The sequence below is a fragment of the Fulmarus glacialis genome, unplaced genomic scaffold (assembly GCF_000690835.1).
Source record: "Fulmarus glacialis isolate BGI_N327 unplaced genomic scaffold, ASM69083v1 scaffold39748, whole genome shotgun sequence".
In the NCBI taxonomy this organism is placed as follows: domain Eukaryota; kingdom Metazoa; phylum Chordata; class Aves; order Procellariiformes; family Procellariidae; genus Fulmarus; species Fulmarus glacialis.
Genome location: NW_009230859.1, coordinates 10,623 through 23,680, shown reverse-complemented (window position 1 = coordinate 23,680; position 13,058 = coordinate 10,623). Strand labels below are relative to the sequence as shown.

At 41.9% G+C, this 13,058-nt stretch overlaps 1 protein-coding gene across 1 annotated transcript in view; it reads left to right on the top strand.

Moving 5' to 3' along the window:
- KIT (v-kit Hardy-Zuckerman 4 feline sarcoma viral oncogene homolog) overlaps window positions 1-10,885 on the top strand; it is a 29,718-nt gene extending 18,833 nt beyond the window's left edge. Inside the window, exons 13-19 of the mRNA XM_009584376.1 lie at window positions 1,430-1,518; window positions 1,868-1,995; window positions 5,273-5,395; window positions 8,124-8,235; window positions 8,333-8,432; window positions 9,086-9,191; window positions 10,326-10,885. Coding sequence (XP_009582671.1) covers window positions 1,430-1,518; window positions 1,868-1,995; window positions 5,273-5,395; window positions 8,124-8,235; window positions 8,333-8,432; window positions 9,086-9,191; window positions 10,326-10,451 — 784 coding nt within the window. The 3' untranslated portion in view covers window positions 10,452-10,885. The remainder of the gene's footprint in view (window positions 1-1,429; window positions 1,519-1,867; window positions 1,996-5,272; window positions 5,396-8,123; window positions 8,236-8,332; window positions 8,433-9,085; window positions 9,192-10,325) is intronic.
- The last annotated feature ends 2,173 nt before the right edge of the window (window positions 10,886-13,058 follow it).

Below are 13,058 nucleotides of genomic sequence, written 5' to 3'. Positions count from 1 at the left end.
TCCCCCAGTGTTGGGGCGTTAATACTCTGAGCTCTCCTAAGTTCCTGCCTTCAGGAATGACTTCTTACAAAATCAAACCAGCGCCTTACAGTATCAGAGGCAAGCTGCCACTGGTAGCTCACTAGATTTTGTGATGACACGACCCGTATCACGATTCTGAGATTGCTCTTGTACTTTGGCTTTTTTCAGTTACTTCATCTGTATATTTTTAACCGCTCTGTTTTAGATGCCAGCCCAGAGCTCTTTCCAAATATGTTTCCAAGCAGATTTCCTGCTCTTTCCTTCCCTTTGCAAAGTGAGGGAGACATAACTTACCAAAACCTAGGGGCTATTACAATACCTGCCCATTTTTATTTTTAGTCTGTTTATTGCCCCAGTAGGCCCGTTACTTTGTGTTGGCAGACCCTTAGGAGGAGGTGGTAAAGTCCTTTGTCCCAGCAAGACGAAGTACTGATGAAGCTGTTTGTGCCGTGGCAATATATGGATAGCTGGTGATGCCCCAGAGAGGTTGGCACCGCTGGAGTGATGAACACAAATCTGTGATTTGCCATTGGAGGCGTGCCCTCTTTCCAGTGTAGGAATCTCGCTGCTTGAGCACATTTTGTAAATGGAGGTATTAGTGGCGGAGTATTTACCAAATTCTCGTATTAGTATTTACTGTAAAGTTGCAGCTGCTAAATGTGTCAGATGTGTTTGTGGTGGTGACTAGTGATCTCATTACTCCTTTCCGTGTTAGTTCTGTGGCTGCGTTCATTGTTCATAAACTAAGCAGATACTTCAGGCTAAGGAAGGGCTATGTGTATGAGTTCTAATGGCAATGAAGTGAAAAATGCCAAAGTACATCCATCATTTCTAAAGGTGCCTAACTATATTTATAAACCATATAGTATGAAAATCTGTACATTTGAATTATATATAGCAATAAGAAAACTTAAACTTAAAAAATGTAGCAGATGGCTGTCCCAAGCCTTGGCTGATTCTTTGAAATACATACGAATCCCCTTTGGAACTTGGGAATCTCTGAAATTAACATTTTTTACCATTTGTCTACTGCATTTCAGTTGCCACTTGAGTTGCTGAAATATTCTGGTAGAAGTTGGCCTAAGCAGAAGAAGGAAGCACTAGTAGATCCTGTGAAACATCTGCATATAGAGAGTGAAGTCTGTACAAACAGTATACATATGAAAGGTTTTGTTTGCTTACCTGAGCCAAACTCCAAACTTTGAGATACATGATTAGCTGTACTGACAAACCTCTCTTTCTGCACATGCCTTTCCTCATCTTTTTTATAAGCCCATGAGTTTCCAGTCTACTGATCATTTGTAAAGCGTTATATTTAGAAGGTTGGCATAACCTTGGCTTTTTGTTTGGATGGCTTTTGAGAACTTTTTCACTGAACTATGTTTCATTTCATCTGCTGCCTCAACAGCGATGTTGCCAGTGAGTACATGGACATGAAACCAGGAGTGTCATATGCGGTCCCACCAAAAGCTGATAAAAAACAACCAGTGAAGTCTGGTGAGTACAGTGACAAGGAATTCTGTTTGCTGGTGGGAGTGCAGAGAGAGGGGCTTCATGGATTTTTTCAGTTTTATCATACTTTTCTCTCAAGGATGGGGACAATTAAAACTCATTAATTGTTATGAGAAGGCTTGAGAAAGAATAATATGCTAAATTACAGTGTCATGTATTTCTCCACACTTAAATGGAGTATCAGGATTATTTTTTGCTTTTTGGCGATTGGCTATTTACATGACTTTAGTCTGGTACTTACTCAGATCACTGTCTTGTTTAACGTTAAGACAACTCTGTTTCTAAGTGATTACACTTGCTCCACTCAAAAGCTGTTGTTGTTTATATTGCGTAGGATCCTACACCGATCAGGATGTTACCCTTTCTATGTTGGAAGATGATGAACTTGCTCTAGACGTCGAAGATCTACTAAGCTTTTCTTACCAGGTGGCAAAGGGCATGAGCTTCCTTGCCTCCAAAAACGTAAGTTAAGAATTTGTCAGAGCTGGACAGAATCAGTAGATTTGATTTCCTTTAGTATCGCTTTCACTGTTTTAATGTCATCTACATGTTTAAATGCTGAATATTTCTGTGTTCTTTTCAACAAGCGCTGCAAACTGACATGCTCCTTCTTGTACCTGAAGCTTTGGCTGATGTTGGAGTTCTGTACTGTGCTCATTGGCCAAAAGTGGTATTTTATATCCCATAAAACAGAATATGGGGTGCACAGTAGTCAACGTGAAGCAGTGCTATTGCGTATCCACCGTTCAGGCTAGTAGAATCGGTGGCCTTGCTCATGAACAGAAACTAGTCATAGAAATGTCAAGAGAAGAGACAGAGGAGAGGAATTGCAGCGAAATATGTTTGCTGCACCCCGAGGCTCCACTGATTAATAGTGTCATGTGTTGGGAGACGGCAGGCACAGCTGAGCCCTGCCTGGCTTGGGTGGTGCCTCTTACGGGTTTGATCTTCAGCCCTTCCTGTGTTTCCTGGAGCACACAAGTGGTTTCATGAGAACTCCTGATGGCTTTGGAGGCAGTGAAAGCCATAGGAACCCCGAGGAGTTATTTCTTCAGTCTTCTCTGGTGTATGGGAGTTAAATGGAATTCAGGAAAGAACTGGAAACCCAACATGTGGGTGCCTTCAAAAACAGTTAAATCTCGAGAGTTTAAGATTTCTCCTCTGTGGCACTGCTGGAGAGTTTACAAACTAAAGAATAGTATGAAGACAGCTGCAAAGCTATCTATTTGCATGAGTTTTAAACAACGCTGCACTTGCTACTTCTCTCCTGCAGAATACTGCCTTAAACAGGGGAGCTATCACGTTGTGTGCTTTTCTTTTTTAGCAGTACTGCTTAATGCACAGGATATGTCTTGGTTTTTAATTTTCTGGAAAGGTAAAATCAGCCTAGAGACCCACAAAGAATCTTCATTGGCTACCCTGAGCATAATAGACGTTTCTCTGGGTTTCATAGGAAACGTATTGCATAACAGAAAGGGATTTATAAAGAACAGAAGTCTTAAGCACGGCATAATTATGATCTTCCTATGGTTGTTCTTACATTTTATTGCAAAAATGCCTTTTAACATGTAAACATTGTAACTAATATACACACGGGATAGTACAGGTGCACCTTGGATAAAGCGCAAAACTTATGCAATTTAAGGAAAATAAGATAGTCCTGGGATCCTGTGTTAGTAGTGGGAAATGCGACTCTAATTCTGCTCCAAAGGAAGTCCACATTCAACTTGCTCTTGCACTTGTTTTTTCCCCCACTGTTCCTCCTTCCAAACCCTTTAGTTTATTTTCCCTCTATTAATAGCTTCAAAACAGACCTAACAGGCAAACGCATTATATTACAGATTTTAATGGTTTTCACCAGGCTCCTGCATCCTTCAATATTCAGGACATCCAATGCTTAGCACACATATTCTTTATTTCTTCTTATTTTCCTATAGAATAGCCCCAGGTTTCACTATGCATCATTCCTGGTGACTGTTTTCTGTATAGTCTTTCCATTGATACAAACAGACACCGTGGCATTGAGTAGCAAAGGCAATAGTGAATGTAACACCACCTCACTGTGAGGTTGGGAAATAGCATGCAGTATCGCTTTGGCAGTGCAGAATTAACGGCTTTATTACAGAATTAAGTTGCACTGCGCTAACGCATTATTACACATTAACACATCCTTTTTGGTCATTGTGTACATACACGCTCTTAGCTCCAGGTAGTAAATGCGGAGTAGCGTGGGCTGATGGATAAGATGCTTCAGATTGCCTCATGCCCTCGGGGACGGAGGGTCCACGCAGACCAGCAGCGCAGAGTACCCAGCTGCTCTTCTGCAACTTGTTTGTGTATCAAGGCTCAGAGGCATAAAAGTGCCTCTGTGCAGGAGTCAGGATAGGAATTATCCTGGGGGGATAATTCCTTTATTAAGCACATGGTGCCTTAATCACAAGACAGGGCTTCCTCCAATGGACAAAGTCTTTATTCAATGCAAACTGCGCTGATTCTGGAGGAAGAAGGCAGAGACATACTGGATGCTTGGCCGTTCCTTCACTTTACTGCTTCAGTGCAGTTATCTGTCAGCTTTACAAATGCAAAGCGAAGAGTATGTTGGATTGGGAGTTGAAGGAGAGTCCCCTGAGACAGTAATTGTCATTAAAAATAGTTCCTCATGTAAGCATGCAAAAGGCACAGAGATTAAGTTGCTTATGCAACCTGCAGTTATCATTTTCGGAGTTTGGTTTGCATAATACTTGATATTTTAAGTCATTTTTGGTAGGGTTTTCCTAAAGTTTTGTATTTCAAGGAAAAAATTAAGAGAAAAATTGAATCTTCAGCTATTTTTTAGGCAGCTGTGGCCTGCGTACAATATACCATCAGTAAAGTGGGAGCCTAATGCTACCCCTTCCAGATGGAAAAAGAGATCATTTTGTCAGAGAACTACCTCCATTCTCTGAGCTCTCTGAGCATCACTCAGACAAATGCACATGGGCTCCACAGTTACGTACAAAGAAAACACGGCTGCTGGGAAACTCAGGCACCCTTCTGGAGCTGCAATTACAAACACATGCACACTTCTCAAGTGATAACTGGAATATAAGCTAGCTAGGTCACTGAAAGTGTGACTGTTCATTGAAAGATAGTGGTATGTGAAAATTTCCAGTATTTTCAAATATTTAGGTCTGCTTATAAAACTCTCCTAGGTACTTAATAGTTCAGGTCTTCCAGAGGAGTATTTTTGAAATGGGATTCAGTTTCCTGACTTGTGTGCTTTGAAGTTGTTACCATAATTTTCCCTATTTTCAGCTTTTCAGCACTTTTCCCTCAACCACAATAGTTACTTAATAAAAGACTGGAATTATTTTAGAAGCAAACCACATTTCCCCCTTATTTGTCTTGCATTAGGAAGCAGACCAGTGATTTTTTTATAAGAAGTCAGAGAAAAAGTACATTAAACTTTAGCTGCGAACATGAAACGCTAGACAATTCAAAGTGACTGCAAATGGACTTTTCTGAAATAAATGCACAGACAACCTTAACTATGTGGATCAATGTCATGATAGTAAAAATACTACACCAGAATGTTTAATCATCTGAGTAAGCTTATTAACACATGGCTTCATTATAACTTTCAGCTTGCCATAAAATGCATAATGCGGTAAGTTATATAGCTAAGTAAACATGTAACCAAGCAACAGCCTGTTAAGGATATTATAAAATAGCTTTGTTTGTTTGTCTGTTGGTTGTTTAGTGCATTCATAGGGATCTGGCCGCAAGAAATATTCTTTTAACTCATGGTCGGATAACAAAAATCTGTGACTTTGGCCTGGCAAGAGATATAAGGAATGACTCAAATTATGTGGTCAAAGGAAACGTAAGTATATATGATTCTTTATCCACCTCTTTTTAAGTTAGGGGAGTTCCTGTTGTCTTGACTTGCAAAGAAAAGTCTTTCTTAGGCAGAAATCTAGATTTCCCAATTCTGGTATATATCCATGCTGGTCAGGAACATTAGGAGGGGCAATTCCTGACATAGATGTGTGTGCTGGCAAAACCCTTGGTATATACATGTTGTTACACTGGAAGAAACATGCTGGTATCTGAATGTATGTTATAGTGGAGGAGATGTTTTTGCTGCACTCATGTAACACCCCGTCTTTCTGTTATATCTGAATGTACTAAAAGTTACAGCTCTTTGAGTAATTGCAGGTTTTGCCATTGGAATATTCTGGTAGCCCAATCCTAAGTATAATTATTTTGAAATTTTTTCTCCAGGCGTTGATATATTTGTCCATTACTGAAATAGTTTCTTTGAAAAATATATAAATAATCAGGGGTTTGCATCCTGTTCTTTGCTATAAAGCATCACTCAGACAACAGGAACTGGATTCTGAAGTGTGAATTTATTGATTAGAGCATCGTGGGAGGCAAAAAAGCCTTGGTTTTATCTGATTCCATATACAGATTTTAACCTTGTATGTGTAAGGTACAGCTTTAACTTGCAGCTGTAATTCAAACCCTGTAACAGGGTTGGAACAAGACACTACATTTTGATGAGAAAAGTTTAAAACCTCCTATGTAGAAGAGTACCGATTACAGTGGTACGTACTAGACCTCTGCAGGTGTACAAAGACACTTTGAAGTGATGCAGATTACCTTGGCAGTACTCGAAGTCCCCTTTAAAGTGCTAGTGCAGTAAAAGGAGCCCTACTACAAAAGAAAATCGAGTCTGTCTGTGGTTAAGCTGGAGAAGTGTGCTACAGAGTACAGGTTATTTTGCATCTCAAACCGATTTGTGCTGCCTGGATTAATGTTGTAAGTCTGCATCAGATACATGCAGCCATCCGCTGCCTTCAGAGTACACTTGTTTTCACTTGCACCGTTTTTCAAAGGAGGGAAGATCCACGTTCAACAAGGCAGCTCTCCTCCCCAGCCCTGCTGAGTGCTCCATGGTCAGAGGCTGGTCGTTAGAGACTTGACAACACACAAACCGAAGGTTGCCCATCCAGACTTTGGGCAAGCTGACAAAGAGAGAAAATCCCACACCTGAGCATCTCTCACCAAAGTGGTTTGCCATGCTTGGTCAGTCCGCTTTAACCTCAGTCAGTCCGTGGCACCTCAGGTATCTGAGATATCTCTGCTGCTTTGCTGTCACCCAGCAGTCCCTGATGTCCCAGGTATCTACAGCATCCCTATGTTAGGCTGCAGGAGAGAAGGGTTTATTGGTTGTCTTCAAAAACAACGTTGTTACCAGCCGCTGGGTGCCTAAAAGTTGAGGTTAGGGAACAACAGGAGCAGAAATAATTCAGGAATGGCTGTCCTGGCAAAATACTGAGTGGCATTTACTGTAAGAAAGCTGCTTTCAGGCTCGGGGTCAGGTCAGGAGCTGCTTGATCAGTCAAGGCTCCTGGGAGTGGGAAGTGCAGACAGCAGCTTAGGAGGGAAGCGGGCAGTAAGTAATGAAGTTCTACATGTGTAGGCTACCCTTTAAGTTTCCTGAGCTCCCTGACAATAGGATTTTACATAGCCTGGAAGGGTCAGAGGAGGATAGGCTGCAGCTGCCCGGGGAGAGAGGAAGCAGCGGCTATAGGAGGTGTCGAGTTGCATCTGGCCTGATCTTAAAGCAGATCAGGAGTGCTGGGGCATTGCTAGCCATGGACGCTGCTGGGAGGCAGTGCGCTGACAGCAGCTGGGGGCTTGGCCAGGAGTGTTTGCTGTCTGTGTTGTTCAGGAAATAAACAACTCTGGTTGCCTCTCTGGTGAGCCAGCCCATGGCAAATGCTGCCTTTCCTCTGCCTCATTTCTTTTCCTTTCCATTTACCTTTTCTGTTGGATGTCCTTTCCTTACAAGACATCAAGGCTCTTCCCTGTAGGATGGTTGAAATAGATGTTTGGACACATCGTTGCAAGACCACTTAAAAGGAAGAGGTCCTGTCACAGCGGGACAAGTGCTTAGGACAGAAGTCTGACTGGCTCCTACAGTCAGACAGGGAAAGGGCAAAGCAGGGAGAGGAAGGTGGAAGCAAATCCAAAGGCTTTCTGTGCCCTTTCCTCTGCTCCAGTTAGCATTCCCGAGGGATGTCTGTCCCCACACAGACGTACGAAAAATGTCAATAATTATTTCTTTCATGTGAATTTTTTTTTTTTTTCTGAAACACTGAGGAGCTAAAGCAGATGTCTTAACTGTTGATTAAAGCCTTGAAGCATCTTGACTATGTGAATCTCATCTGTGTGCCTATGGTAGCCAGACCGTGGAAGCAGACTTGCATGTTTGCATAAGGAACCATGCCGTGGTCATATATATTATTTTGCTCTGACTTCCTGCCATCCCTTATAAACAAGACAGAAGGAATCACACAGTATACAGAAAATCAGAGTGCAGGAAGTGCACGAGTTTCGTAGACCCACAGAAAGATGGATCAGTAACGATACAGCACTTGGAGACTCTAAAATGCTGAGATTTCCATTTTTGGTTGGATACTTCTATTTCTTGATTTAACGAGTATTTAAAGCACATAAGAAGTAGAAAAGGTTAATTTTGTCTTGTAAATTTTGTATGCCGTATGTCCATTGCCTTAATTTATTCCCTTTTCCCTGGAAAGGCTCGTCTTCCTGTGAAGTGGATGGCACCTGAAAGTATTTTCAATTGCGTCTACACCTTTGAGAGTGATGTCTGGTCTTACGGGATATTGCTTTGGGAGCTCTTCTCTTTAGGTAAGCTCCTTCAAGATCAGTACTTCAGGGGATTTCTGTTTCATCTTGGTTTTACTGCAGATGCAGAAATCATGTTCCTCACATGCTCTCTCAACAGGAAGCAGCCCATATCCAGGGATGCCCGTGGACTCCAAGTTCTATAAAATGATCAAGGAGGGATACAGGATGTTCAGCCCTGAGTGTGCACCGCCTGAAATGTAAGTGAGCAACCAGCACCTCTAATCACCAAACATCAGCAACGATGAAAAGGAAGAGAAGCTTCCATTCTTTCATTAAGGCTCATTGCACTGCCTCATTGTCTTTTTTTTAAGTTCTTCTCACGTTTTAAATAATTCATGTACTCTTAACTAGCGGAATACATACCCGTGTTGTTACAAGTAGTGAAATACACTCATGCCTTGTACCATCTGATCACTGTGTCATGGCATCTGCTCCGTGTCAATAAATTATTGACAGATCACAGAACATAATTAAACATTTTTAATTCAGATGAAGCAGTCAGTGAGATGTATCACCAGACTGTACAGCATCTGCATTTGTGCTGTACTTCCTGACAGCAAGAGGACTGGCTACTGATCTTCTTTATGAGCCATCCCTAATTCACTGTTTTGTAAATGGACTGGCACTTAGCAAGCTGTCAAAGAAAACTGTGTCCAGAGACTCCCATTAGTATTGAGTCCTTTGTTGTCACAAGCACAGGTGTTAGCAGCACTATTTCTATTCTTAAAAGTCATTTAAAGAAGGTAAACTGTGGGACTGGGTCACACTTTTCCTTCAAATAATAATGGAGGCGACATAAGAGCTCTAAGGATTTCCTCATGAGCGGTACTTAATTTCAGTGTCTTTGCAGGTATGACATAATGAAGAGTTGCTGGGATGCTGATCCTTTACAGAGACCCACATTTAAACAAATCGTACAGCTGATAGAGCAGCAGCTTTCAGATAATGCCCCCCGGGTAAGTTATGGATCGTTAGTTTTTTGAAGTCAAAGCAGCTTCAAGCAAGACAATAGACGAGAGCTGTGAGGAGCAAAGAGCCTGGGTGCTTCATTAATTTTCCGGTATTATTTATGTAGCTTTGCACTGTCAGTTTGGGTGGTAGGAATGATGTCTGGGCTACTCACTTCTGCTTAGTTGTGCCATTAGACAGTAGCTGTCTAAGTCCATACCCAAGACGTACCAGCTGGAGAAGACTTTTTGCGTAGTTGGTGTTTCTCACTCAAAATAGACCTGGCACAACAATTTTCATGTTCAAAATGCAATGGTACTGCATAAATTCATCTTATCTTAAGCTATGAAAAAATATATTAATCTGGGAAGCATCTCAGAAGTGAAGTATGTTTAGCTTTTATTAGAAAAGCTTTCTGGACAAAGGGGTTGAGCTTTTGGTGCTCTTCTGCCTCTTCTCACTTGCTTCCCCTAGCTCTATTTATATAATCTTGGAGGTATGTCGTGACAAACTGTATTCACTGCTCTTTTGACCATTCCCTAGTAAAAGCTTTTTCTGAAAGGGTAACTGGACAAAACAGTCCAAAGAAAAATTGAAGGCACGTCAGAAACTTGGATTTTGTCTCGCAATAACATTGTGTGTTACTGGGGTTTAAAAAAGTAAGTTTAAAACCTGGTTTAAAAATAAAGCTTCCTTTTACCTTCTGGATGCCTTGTTTGGGCACATAGTACATGGCTTCCTGACAATTTGAGAAAAGAGGAAACTGAAAGCTGCTGGTGTTCGATTGCATCCTGTAGCGTATTTTTGGCAGGTGCAGGCAGTACTAAAACAAAAGCAAGAATGCGAAGGAAATACTAGTGAGGTTTCTGGGGGAGTTTAGTAATAACCTAAGCTGCGTTTTTTCAAGCTCAGTTGAAATTTGGCATGCAGTTGGAAGCTGCGGTGTTGCTAGTAACTGAGATTGAGGTTCTTGACTCCTTAAAAGAGCAGTTAAGCCCAAGACCTTTTGAAACTCTCTTTAGATTTGCAGAGAAACACCTGAGCTAGTACACAGTAGGAAAAGGCTAGGAAAGAAGAGCTCTCCAGGTATGCGTGAAGGGAGCAGTCTGCAGAGTATTGACACTGGTCTTTGGCTTCTGCAGGTTTATGCGAACTTCTCAACTCCACCTTCCAGTCAAGGAAACGCTCCAGATCACTCGGTGAGGATTAACTCGGTGGGTAGCAGTGCTTCATCTACTCAGCCTCTCCTGGTACGCGAAGATGTTTGAGTGGCATCTGGAAGAAGAGGAGCCCAGAAGTATTAGCTGTTTCTATTGTGCAGGGGGTGAGAGAGGGACGACTTCAATAATTTCTCTTACTTTTACTCACTACTACCACTGTGTAGCTGAAACGTTGTTGTAATACTGTCCTTTACCACACACTGTTACACATAAACTTAATCTGCTGAGCACGGTTACAGGCATCATTGCAATGTTAACTGAAGCTGTATATATTTTGCTATATTGTGTGTATTTGCAGTAGAGAGCCAGATATGAAGAAAAAAAAAACAACTAACAAAAGAAATCCTGAGCCAGGGTGTGGAAAGAGATGACTGCAAATCAAACCAAATCTGCAGTGATCCTTCTCTGGATCCGTGCCTGGAAGGCGTACAGTCATTTTCTAGTTAATCTTGTTTTGCTGAATTTAAGAAATAAACGAATATGAAGCTAATGGCTTTGCAAACCCCTTTCCACGTCCAGCCAAGCCTGAGAAGCTTTCCCAGGCAGGTATCGTAGGTCGGAGGCCAGCGAGGGTGCTGTATGTACCTGGGCAAGAGAGATGAAGGGACCAAGACCCTTCCAAAGTTGGTCCGCACAGCAGCAAACCCTTCCAGGAGCTCTGGGGTTTGAACCAGAAGAGGGGAGAAGAGCGTGGATCTTCATCTTATTTACCACCCACGCTGTCAGCCTTGCAGACCGGTCGCGAGGTTTCTATTGGCATATGCACTACTTCCCACTGGCCCGTTCCCTGCCAGGGACAGAGCTGCCCATCGCTGGGTTTACCCCACCACGGAGCCTGAACTGCTCCCGCGCCCCCCCGCCTTGGGAGCCTGAGGGCTGCGATGCTTGTTTTGCTAAGAGTTATGTCCAGAAGTGTTCACCAAAGATAGGTGGGCCCTGCCAAGTTGGTCAAAATAGAGGAGGAGGGCTGCTTCCAGTAAACTCTGTGTCTGGAGGAGAGGCCGTTTAACGAGTCATCTTATCTAAGCGAGAGCAGAGGCAAAAAATTCCCTCCTGGGGGCCCTTTCTTTATCTTGTCCTACCCAGGTGAATCTTTCCCACAGGCAGGCTTGGATAGTGCTAACTGGAAAGGGCTATTTTCCCCTGCCCTGAGTCGTTTCATCTTTCTGTAGTAGTCCAGAGATCATAACAAAGAAGAGCCTAACTGAGAAGTGCTGAATTTATAAATGGGATAAAAGAAAGAATCCTTTCAGTCTTGTTTGACAGACGTGAGTCTTTGGGGTCAGTATCTGTTGAGCCCGGCTCAAGTATCTTCTAACCCCTTTTCTTCCCATGGGAAACACAGCTAGTTCTTTTCTTCCTTTGTTTCTGTCCCCTAGAAATTAGTGAAGGCATTGAGAGATGCATTTGTCAGAGGCAGAGTACTAGTTAAGTACCTATTTATTTACAATGCACTTAAGCACTCTGTAACTTACACTTTACCAGGATTTTGGTTGAGTTTACATGCAATTTAAATGTGTGATTAACTGCCCAAATGCGAAGTAATTGTAAATACACACACTGGTAGTATATTTTGGGTTATGTTGAATACCACGCTCCTTCTATGGCTGCATTTGGTTTATTGTTACAGGAGTCTGTCTTTCAGAGTCAAGTCAAAAATTAGCCATTTGCACTGAACTTACTTAGGCTGTTGCACCTTTCCAAAGTTAGCCAGTTGTTTGGAGGCACTCTTATGCATACTTCTTGTTGAGCATTTTCAGTTTAATGCTATAAAAGCTCTTTCGTAACGTGTTGGCTTTCAGAGCAACTGTAGACAAACTAGTTGTTATAATTATAGATGTCTCGGTACTTTACGGACACTTAGCTGAAAGAGGTTTGGGTTTTTTCGTTCTTGAAATTTATATTTTTATAATTTGGGGATTTTTGAAACTTATTTTGCAATGGCTTGGTGTTTTGAATGGGTTTATGCATTGTTTTTGTAAATATGGAAATGTAGCAATAATGTCCTTTTGACTATCCTCAGTCCTTGAGTCTCAAAAATATTTTTTTATATATATATATGCAAAAACTATATGTATAAATATGTAAGTGTTTGAAAGTTTATGAAACACTTATGGATATGTTGCTCGGTTGTAGAATTGCAGTTCAGAAAAGTTCAAATAAATCTGTAAATATGTATTCAAATGCTACCGATGTGTACTATGTTAAGATGGAATATTTTCATGTAAGTGTTAATAAATCCTTGGGTTGAAGCAAAATCTCAGTGTCTGGCCGCACAGAGGACAAGTTTGGCGTTCTGAAACATTTTTGCAAATGTATGCCAGCAACCCTTAGTGTTTATTTGTTATGAAAGTTCTTTACCTGTGAATATATGGGAGAAATACTTGGAAACTTGGATGCAGCTTTATGCTGGAAAAAAATCGCAACTAGAAGATGGATCCTGTAGACTGTTGATGCAGTCTATATGTCATGAGTAGTATTTAAAACGGAACAAAAATATCTCGGTGTTATTAAGGGTATGGTTGCAGAGGCAGTTGGAGCCACTCGAGGGCTGCAGTGATGCTCAAGCACATGTAAACGCGCAGGCTCTCGTCCCCTCCGGCACGCCGGCCCTGGAGCGCGTGCTGGGCTGGCCGGATGCAATGCCACGGGGGA